This window comes from Peromyscus eremicus, chromosome 1 (assembly GCF_949786415.1).
Source record: "Peromyscus eremicus chromosome 1, PerEre_H2_v1, whole genome shotgun sequence".
Lineage (NCBI taxonomy): Eukaryota > Metazoa > Chordata > Mammalia > Rodentia > Cricetidae > Peromyscus > Peromyscus eremicus.
This window is the reverse complement of record NC_081416.1, coordinates 54,758,395-54,768,351: the sequence shown is the minus strand read 5'-3', so window position 1 is coordinate 54,768,351 and position 9,957 is coordinate 54,758,395. Positions and strand designations below refer to the sequence as shown.

The 9,957-nt window shown below is 52.8% G+C and overlaps 2 protein-coding genes across 6 annotated transcripts; one reads left to right on the top strand and one right to left on the bottom strand.

Annotated features, from left to right (window-relative positions):
• Window positions 1-229: 229 nt before the first annotated feature.
• Window positions 230-1,368, top strand: Rnaseh2c (ribonuclease H2 subunit C). Its single transcript, XM_059262726.1, has 4 exons — window positions 230-473; window positions 598-779; window positions 854-973; window positions 1,233-1,368. Exons 1-4 carry the CDS (start codon window positions 302-304, stop codon window positions 1,257-1,259), a joined length of 501 nt encoding a protein of 166 aa, XP_059118709.1. The 5' UTR covers window positions 230-301; the 3' UTR covers window positions 1,260-1,368.
• A 68-nt stretch (window positions 1,369-1,436) lies between these two features.
• On the bottom strand, window positions 1,437-9,720 carry Kat5 (lysine acetyltransferase 5). Of its 5 annotated transcripts, none has more exons than XM_059262697.1 (14): window positions 9,507-9,719; window positions 9,341-9,407; window positions 8,952-9,020; window positions 8,726-8,862; window positions 8,287-8,469; window positions 8,123-8,197; window positions 7,759-7,833; window positions 6,778-7,026; window positions 6,613-6,702; window positions 4,133-4,273; window positions 3,965-4,058; window positions 2,241-2,400; window positions 2,052-2,133; window positions 1,437-1,963 (listed from the first exon to the last, which is right to left on the bottom strand). In XM_059262697.1, the coding sequence occupies exons 1-14, from the start codon at window positions 9,516-9,518 to the stop codon at window positions 1,829-1,831; spliced, it is 1,569 nt and encodes a 522-aa protein (XP_059118680.1). In that variant the 5' UTR covers window positions 9,519-9,719; the 3' UTR covers window positions 1,437-1,828. The 5 variants fall into 5 exon arrangements, with proteins under 5 accessions (XP_059118680.1, XP_059118687.1, XP_059118674.1 ...); XM_059262704.1 differs by having other exon boundaries at window positions 8,287-8,442; window positions 9,507-9,718; XM_059262691.1 differs by having other exon boundaries at window positions 8,287-8,442; window positions 9,341-9,720.
• Between the last annotated feature and the right edge of the window lie 237 nt (window positions 9,721-9,957).

Here is a 9,957-nt window from a genome sequence, read left to right as displayed (position 1 = left end):
AGGAATCCATTTCGGTTTTTTACAGCCAGCAAAAACCATAAAATGTTAGGGCTGGGCGTGGTGGCACAAGCCTGTAAACCTCAGCACCGGGAAGTGGAGGCCCGAGGATGAGATCACACCCAATTAAAGATTTAAAAAATTAAAAATGAAGACTTGACCACAAGAAGGCGTGTCTTCGCAGAGGGCGCCCCCGAGAAAGGACTACGATTCCCATAAGACTCTGCGCCGAGCGTGCTCGGTCTCCCGACAGGCCCCGCGCGCCTCACCCGCCAGGTTTTGCTTGAGCCCGGGAGCGTCCGGGATGGAGAGCCCAGAGGAAACGGCGGGCGGTAAACAGCGCGTCCACTTGCGCCCTGGCTCGCTGCATGACGCCGAGCCGGCCACGCTGCACCTCCTGCCCTGCGAGGTTCTGGTGAGCCGGCCCGCTCCGGTGGAACGCTTCTTCACTCCCGCGGTGCGCCGCGGTGCAGACGGTAAGTCCCGGCAGGCCCCGCGCAGGCTACGGAGCTCACGGGCTTGGTGGTTCGCGGGAGAAGCCGCCGGCACATTCCCAGGGGGCCAGGCCTGCCTGATGGGCTTTGAATGTTCCTCCCGCAGGGCTGCAGGTGTCGTTTCGGGGTCGCAGCCTGCGGGGCGAGGAGGTAGCTGTGCCGCCCGGTTTTTCGGGATTCGTGATGGTGACGGAGGAGATGGGAGAGGGGCTGATAGAGAAGCTGAACTTCTCGGGGGACGCGGAAGACAAAACGGACGAGGCGCAGGCACCGCTGGAGCGCGATTTCGTGAGCAGAGGGAGAGGGTAGGCACAGGTGAGGGTAGTAGCTGCCGTCATGATTCTGAACCCGGCCTTTCCTAGGACCGCTTTATCGGAGCCACCGGCAGTTTTAGCCACTTCACCCTGTGGGGTCTTGAAACGGTCCCTGGCCCGGATGCCAAAGTGCACAGGGCCCTAGGTTGGCCCAGCCTCGCTGCAGCGGTGAGTACACACATGAGCCCTTTCCCCGCTAGGCTCGGCCCGCCCTCCCACCCGGTTTGAATCATCCCTAGTGATTTGGGGTTTTTAGGGTAGTGAGCACCATGGGGACCATGACTCTGGAGGATCAGACTGAGGAGTGGTGGGAGGCACTCCCCACCTCTATCATCTGGCCTTCTTAGAAGGGGCTATCACCCTGAGCAGCTGGGTTCCCACCTGTTTTGTATGAGAAGTCACATAGTAGAAGTGACTCCTGTTGCAGATTCACGCACAGGTGCCTGAGGACTGAGAGCCAGAGCATGAAAATGAAAGTCACAGATCCCTTCACACCAGTAAGCCAGCAATAAATTCACTTTGGAGCCACTGTTCTAATCCCAATAAATGAGCTCTTCACAACACCTGTGCGTCTGTGGGCACCTTAGCACCCTGGCATGACACCCCACCTGGCAAGAACTTTTGATACCTCTGCCTATATAAACAATTTATTGCTGGGGGCAAGAGGGGCCAGAATTTTACAACCAGCACCCACCCCATCCTCCAGCTCCTCCTTTACAAAAGAAATGTTTACAATCGCCAGTCCTCTGTACAGAATGCTCCCACCCGTCTCAATGTACACAGCTGCCTGGATCCCTCTGGTCCCTGTGTTCAGAGCAGACCTGGGCCGATAAGCCAGCTATCCTGGGAGTTGGCCTAGCCCTGAGCTTGCCTTGGTACTGGCCACTAGTTGGCCCCTCCTAGGCCTCTCCTTTTGGAGCTGTCCTCAGCCCGCCTCCCTTGGTGTGCCTCTTGGAAGGGACAGGGCAGCCTGCCAGCCCCATTTCCGCCAGCTCTCTCGGTGCTGCCATGGGCAGTGTCTGGTCACCACTTCCCTCTCTTGCTCCAGTCTTTGGGAGTGAAGTGCAGACACTTGGAGTCAATCCGAAGGAGCCGCTTGAGCATAGCCCGCTCATGCCCATCCACGATGTCCTCTGACAGAGTGAGGATGTACTGGCCCTAGGCAAGAGGTAGACCCAGCATGTGGTCAGCGCATAGGGTCTCCCACATGTACCCCTTCACCTATCCCCTTAGTGTGCCTCCTAACCTTGTAGTAATTGATGAGATTGAGATACTGCAGCGTGGAGATGACATCTTCTTTCTTGATACTGGTGATTTCACTGATCTCACTGCGGGAGGGCAAAAGTTAGGACCCCTGAGGGTATTCATCTGTCCCCAGGAGCCCCAGGAACAGACAGGTCCTACCATGCACCCCCAGCTGGGCATTCGGGCTCACTTGATGGTAATCTGTGGCCTCTCCCCGCTCTCTGACTTCAGTCCCATCAGGATCTCCAAGATGGTTTGGGACCAATAACTTCGATAGGATAGGAGGCCAAGATCTGACAGGGGCTTCTCAGGAGTCCCCGTCTTCCCTTCTACTTTAGAGAGTTCATAGCCTAAAGCAATGGAGCACAAGAGGCTGAATAAGCATCACAGGTGTACACAGCAGTAAGAAAGAGCAGATACTGGTAGAGCTAGGCTGTGGTACTCCTGGTAATGGATGAGTAGCTTCCCTGCCTGCTGAGATAGAGGGGAGCTGAAAGCACCTAGACAAACGGCTATAACAGGGCACTTGCTAGCCACTGAAAGCTAATGGGATGCAAGTGCTAGATCTTCCTCTGCCATCCCAGCCTGTGTCTGGGGCATTGGGAGGGTGGTAAGGGAGTCCTTTATGATCTGAGTATACTTGGAGGATACTTTTCAGTGTCATTGATTTCCCTAGCTGTGATCCTGGGAGTGTCAGCTGCTCCTACCACCAGGATGGGCTGGGTGGTTGAGGATGTAACAAAAAAGTACAGTGGTGCTTCCTCAGAGCCAGGTAACTGACCTCTGTAATGGCCCTTTCCTTCTTACTGTGCTGACCACTAGGCACTGCCGGACAGTTCATGATGAGACCTTTAGGTCCTGCAGAGCTGACAGCTCTTTATTCTCTCGCCAGGGCCCTGGGAGATGTCCCAATTAGTTTGGAGAAACCCTCCCTTACCTTCAGCTATACTGACAACACTTTCTGCTCCTGGCTATATCTCTGTTGGCTAGTCTTACCCTCTTTGCTCAATCTCCCCTGGACAAGATGGGCCGGAGAGGCTGGTGTCTAGAGAGGAAGCCGGAAGGGGAAGAGAACATAGGGGTTCCTACTCAACTGTTGGATCCATGGTGTACAGTCCCATGAACCCACTGGATGCCATACTTGCCTCTATAGTTCTGAGTTCCTGACCCTGTCCAGTGATTGCCTCCTGCCCTTTTATCAGGCTCATGGCACTTCTGTGGTCTGTCCCCTGAGTTTCCTTTCACCTGCTCTCCCGGGCTGAGTTTCCAGAGAATGTGATTCCCAACTTGGAACCACTCAACTAATAAAATATTCCAAACAGATCCTGACTTTGAACAAGTAAAGCATCTGTGTTTCACCAGCAGAAAAGCTAAGGCTTCTTCCCTAGATCAGAGAATAGTTAAGTGAATGGAATGGGCATGGATGGGTTAACTAACACTAGAAAACAAAATGTGATTGCAGAGTTAAGAGCCCACCTGTGATGAGAAGGGGTCAAAGCCCTCCCAGGCTTTAAAAGACTAGCCTGACAAAGGAACAGGGTACAAGTTCATCTTTTAGTGGATTAAACAGCCTTTTGGACATCTACTGCCTACAAGGCTCAGGGCATGCCTGGTGACATAACCAGGTACTTACTATGGTACACACCCAGAGATGAACATGAGGAGCTGAGCTGCTCCAGACGGGAAAAGTTGGGTGACACTTAAACCTTTAACCAAAGAGAAGTGGGTGCTGGGTACCCACTCCGAGAAATAGGGTAGTTACTTGAGGAAAGGACCTTGGGAGAGTGCCCCCTTTATTTCTGGCAGCTCTCCTGGTGCTTGGCATGTCTGCATGTGAAGCACAGATGAAGGGACACCCATACCCGCTTGGGCCTGTCAGCCTCCCAGACTCCTGGTCAGGCAGCACATACTCACTGAACTCAATAAGCAGCTTGCCATAGCCCCGGCGCTGATAGGGAGGCAGAGTCAGGATACAGGCCACATTGTAATCTTCTGTAGATTCTTTTTCCTGGAAGAATAGGTGGATTTTATGGAAGGCCTGGCTCAGGGCACGGCTGAGGGACAGTCTGGGTGAGCGCTGACCTTGGAGAAGTAGCCCACAATGTGGAAGCCCTTGCAGTCATACTCCGTCATCACGTAGAAGAGGAAGGGGTCTGTGTCATAGTACAGTGTCTTGTGGTCGAGGAAGCACTTGGCCAGAAGACACAGGTTTTGTGAGTAACTCTGTAAAGAAAAGGGCCTGTCAGCACTCTGGGGGTACTATAAAGAGTTACTTTTTACTGTGGCATATGTGACTGCAAGGGTACATGTACCACAATATGCATGTGGAAGTCAGGAGCCTCTTGGGAGTCCATTCTCTCCGCCCACAGTGGACTGAAGTGCTCAGGTTGTGTGACAAGGATTTCTACCCACTGAGCCATTTCAAGGGCTCTGAGGATGAGCTACTGCAGTTGACTGGTGGTGAGCTTCCCTCCTAGGACCCTGACCCACCAGTCAGTCCATCATCACTGCTTAGGTAAGGACCACTTCTTTTTTTCTGAGACAGGGTTTTTTTTTTTTTGTGTGTGTGTAGTCCTTGTTGTCCTGGATCTCACTCTGTAGACCAGGCTGGCCTCAAACTCAGATCCACCTGCCTCTGCCTCCGGAGTGCTGGGGTTAAATGTGTGTGCCACCACCACCACCACCTGGCTAAGGGCCACGTAAGTGTCTAGGAGCATGTGTACTAGTGTCTAGCTGCCTGCCCCCCTGGTGAGCATATACCCAGTAAAGCCGGCCCTGCCCTGTCCCACTTAACAAGAGTCAACTTCCAAGTCAGGCGTGGTAGTGTATGCTGATAATCTCAGCACTTAGGAGGCAGAGGCAGGATGTTAAGTTTGAAGTTAGTCAGCTAGGGCTACCTAGTGAGACCTTTTTGTTTGTTTTCTCTGTAGCCCTGGCTGTTCTGGAACTCACTCTATAGACCTGTCTGCCTCTGCCTCCCCAGTGCTGGGAATAAAGGCGTGCACCATCATTGCTGTCCCCTGCCCCCCTTTTAAAAAGGTTTTCCCATGAAGTTAGCCTCACGCTCAGTCTTAGGAGAGAAGTTCTACCCATGTGGCTGTCCTTGGGTGTCAAAACCCTAATGCTCTAGCCATAGTGATGCCTCTTGGGAACTGGTCTGCTATTCTCCAGTGGAGGTTTAAGAAAATGCCAGCCTTAGTGGTTCTTCCTGTAAAACTTGGACTGGCTGCTTTACCACACACATGATTTCTAGAGGAATTTTAGATAGCTTTGTAACCACCTGCTGATCATTTTCTCAGACACCACACTTAACACAGAGCAGTTGGTGGCACACACCTTTAATTCCAGCACTCAGGAGGCAGAGGCAGGCAAATCTCTGTGAGTTTGAGGCCAGCCTGAACTACATAGTGAGTTCCAGGACAGCCAGGGCTACACAGGGAAACCTTGTCTTGAAAAACCAAAGGAAAAAAAAAAGGGGGGGGAGGGGGAGAGTGTGTGACTTTGTCTTTTTCTTGAGCTCCCCCCCCCCCCCCCCCCCCCCCCCCCCCCGCCACACACACTAATCCTGGTACCTGCCTCTCTCCCTCAATTATCCTGGAGGCCCAAGAGAGGTGTGTATCTCAAGGGGCTCTAAACTTCTCACCTACAAGACCCAAACCTGCTCCTCCACTGATCTTGTTCCTGCCACTAGACCTCTGGCCTTCAAGTCTTGCCTCATCCCCGCCCCTTTCCTTGTACTTTTCACACATACTGTCCTGTGCCAGTCTCGCATCTCTGAACTCAGCTGCTTAGAACTGCCTTAGACATGTTCTCTCCTTCATGTCCAGGTTCACAGGTCAACCTGGACACTTTCTCAAAATAGGATTTGACTGTATACCCCTAGCAGGCCCAGAACTCCTTACAGACCAGCAGAGATCCACCTGCCTCTGCTTCCTGAGTGCTGGGATTACAGCATGTGCCATCATACCCATCCACGATCCTTTTTGTTTTTGAGAAAGGATCTTATTAGCTAGCCTTGAGTTTCAAATGCTCCGGCCTCAGCCTCCTGGGTGCTGTGATTACCATGCTGGGTTAAACTGTTCTTTAAACTGCTTCTAATTTTAGATTTGACCTTTGCCACCATAAGTTTTTATTTTTGTTGCTGTTTGTTTTGGGTTCCTCCAAACAAGGTCTCTCTCACTTTATAGCCCAGGTTGGCTTGGAACTCACTATAGCCCAGGTTAACCTTGAACTCAGGACTTTTCTGAGTGTTAGGATTACAGGCATGCACTGCCTAAAAGTTCTGATTGATGGCTTCCTTTGAACTCGGCTAACTTACCCTGTGCTTCACAACACTTCTCACACTGGGATCTGAAGAGCTGTGGTATGTGTGCTACTGCCTGCCATGGACAGTGACTCTCAGGGAATAGCATGTCTAAATCCTAGTATTCTGTACATTCCTGCAGCCCCTGCTCTACATCCGGGCTTCAATAAAAACAGGTTGAACCGGAGTTGTCAAGTGTTGTGGGCAGGAAAAAGTTGTTCATATGACTTATTCTGGGCCTGTTGCCCCAGCCACTAACCTTGTTTTTCCGTCCATCAATCTCAAAAAAGGAGATGGTGCCCTTGCGGTAAATTTCATTGCCTGGAGGGTGCCGGAGGTCACATTTGGTCTAAGGACAAAAGGAGGATCAGGTGGGGACTGGTGTGGGTATACTGGGTAGGCAGCCTCCCAAGACCCCTCATACCAAGTGGCGCTGCAGACACTTGAGGCTACGGCCATATTTGAGGCAAAATTCGCACAGGTAGAGGACAGGTAGTGTGGTGAGCTCCTGTGGGTACGGGGAGAAGTACCACGGCTTGAGGCGATGCCGGCCAAGCTCAATACACTCGATGTTCTTCATCCGGGTGACAATGTCGTCGTGACTCCGGTCAGACACCAAGCTGCCAGTCATTCGTGGCGCTGATGGTATTCCATCTGAGCTGTCCTGAGAGTCCTGCCCAAGGCAAGTGGGAGATAGTAGAGTGTAGCAGACAGATCAGCAGAACATGGCTCTCAACCCAGACACAGGTTTCTTCCTTCAAGCATAACATCAAATAAGGGCAAAGCACCATAATCTTCTTTCCGAAATAAACCAAAACTGAGAAACTGTGATTAAAAAAAAAAAAAAAAAAAATCACCCAATAGCTAATCTGCCTGGCTCCTTTTTTTTTCCTATTTATTTGTATTTTTCATACTTCCTGAGATGAACATGCATTAATTTTGCTAAGAATAACAGCTTTATAACAAAAAATCTTCAAAACAATAAACTATTTTTGGCTTGCTAGTTGGGGAGAAGCTTCAGTAAAATATTCCTGACAAAGACTGGTTTGCCTAACCAGTTCCTTCTCCAGAAGTGCCCCCTTGACCTCTGCCTGGCTCTTAATCTCATCAACACCCTTACTGCCTACCACCTCATTTGTTTTTGTGTCCGTCCTCACCCCCCTTGAGATAGGGTTTCTCTGTGTATCCCTGGCTGTCCTGGAACTCACTCTGTAGACCAGGCTGGCCTCAAATTCAGAGATCTGCCTGCCTCTGCCTCCCAAGTTGCTAGAATTAAAGGCGTGGGCCGCCACCACCGCCCAGCTTCCTGTTTGCTTTTAAATTAGTCACTGAATGAACTCTCTTGGCCCAAATCCGTCTCCTTCACCCAGCTTTCCTCTTCCTCTCTCTATTCCTTGATACCCACCTCATCAGTGCCCAAGCAATTAGATTTCCTCTTCCGGCCTGGCTGTGCTGCCACTGCCCTACGGGCTGACCCATTCTGTGGATGAGAAGAAGAGAAAGATGAAGAGGGAGGAAAGACTGGAGGGCTGTCAAGGTGGCTCAGCAGTTAAGAACCTTGACTGCTCTTCCAGAGGACAGGACTCCTTCCCCAGCATACACGGTGGCTCACAACCATCTCTAACTCCAGTCTCAACGGACCCAATGCCCTTTTCTGGCCATGGGCACCAGGCATGCAAGTGGTGCACATACATAACTCAGACAAAACAATCATACACATAAAATAAAACTAAATCTTGTAAAACACGGAAAAGAACTGGAAGACTCACCTGGGGGAAAACTGAGGCTGGGGCTGTCTCGCTGGGCACTGGAGTTGCTGGTGAAACCACCTCCACCTTCCGTTTCTGCAGAGAGAAACCAAGAAAGGTGGGTCAGAAGGTAGAGAAGGTGGGACCTGAGAAGAAAGCAAGGTCCCTGGAATTGCTGAGGGTACCGTTGAGCGGTGGTTGGGTTGCAGGCAGGAGCTGGAGGAGAGCGGCTGGTCGGGCTCGCCACCGGGAATGGCCTCCCGCTCCTTGGGCAGGTTGAAGCGGAGTGTGATCTGGACCGGGATTGGCAAGGTCTTCCCGCTGGCCTGGGCGGAGGCCGGCTGTAGAGATAGGTCCAGAGTCTTCCTCTGGGGTGGGGATGGTGGTGGGATGGCGAAGGGGCTGATGGGCCCCTCAACATGGAGTGATCCAATCCCACCCTCTGCCTTCTCTAAAGCAAGGCAATAGTGGACTCTGGAAGCTACACCTGCAATTTGGCCCCCATCCTTTGCAAGCTGAAGTCATGGCAGGAGAATGCTGCCTCCTGCCCATTCAGGAACCCGAGGCCAAGAGATGCGAGAAGGAAGAGGCAGGAGAGAAACGTGAAATGGGGGACCTACTCACCACCTCTCTTTCGGGAGAGCCGGGGCGGGACCCAGGAAGTCCGTTCTTGGTAGGGGTCTTGGCCTCTTTCTTGGGGAACTGGATCTTCTTTAAGTCCAGCCGCTCGTGAGTCACCCATTCATCCAGACGTTTGTTGACTGCAGCAGTGGAAATGGTTCAGGAGGGAATGCCAGAGGCTGCCCTCAACCCTATCCAGCAACCCCACTTTGCCGGGCCCAGGACTCACAATCAATGTAATGGACATAGAAAAGCTTCCGGCCACTGATGTCCTTCACGCTCAGGATCTCAGCCAGGGCTATGGGAACAACACAGACAGGGGGTCTTAGCCAAGCCAGGTCATGAGACTCCACCCTTCGACCTGAATTCCACCTCCAGGCTGGATTCCTATGCCCCAGCACCTAGAAGGGTTGGCTCAAGACCTATTTAGTCTCCAAGAGACACCTCTCTGCAAGCCCCGCCCGGCTCATCTCCGTACGTCTGAAAGCCACGCCCCTCCTTCCGAGTATCTGCGACCGCCCCAGGATTGCAGAAGCCCCTCCCTCTCCCGTGTGCTCGTTGACTCCCTCCCGCCCCTCGCCCTCTGGTTCCTTGGACCCGCCCCCCGACGTCACTCACGCCACTCATCTTCGTTGTCCTGGTTGCGCCGCAGCACGGGCAGGCGGCAGCCCTCGATTATCTCCCCCTGGGGAGACAGCGCGGCGCCAGGGTCGGCTACTGGGGGGCCTCGGGCTCTACCCACCTCCCCTGGCTCCCTCCGCCCCGCCCCGGGCACCGGACTCACCACCTCCGCCATCTTCCCTCCCTCCACGGCCACTTCCGGCCCCTCTGGGAAACGTCACTTCCGGAAGTGAGTGAGCTACAGGCCCGAGCTCCTCGAAGTTACTTGAGAGTCTAACACTTGAGAGTCGCTACTGGCTGGCTGATAGCAGGGATCAAGCCCATTTCAGGAATGGAAGAACAGGGTGGTGTAAGCCTGAGACCAAGTCATAGATGGAATCCCCACAACTCGCACTGCGATTGGAGGAAAACCGAGCCTGTCACGTGACGCCCACGGGTGCGACGCGGGTCACGCAGATGAAGTGTTTAGGCTTTGACCCGAGGCTTTGTTTGGGCGCCTCGTAGTGGCAGCGGGAAGCGTCGCCCTGAGTAAGAAGCTGGGAAGTGAGGTTTTAACCCTGGAGAGTCCATAGGGCTAAAGAGATTTAAAGACCCAGCCACGTGTTTGCATATCG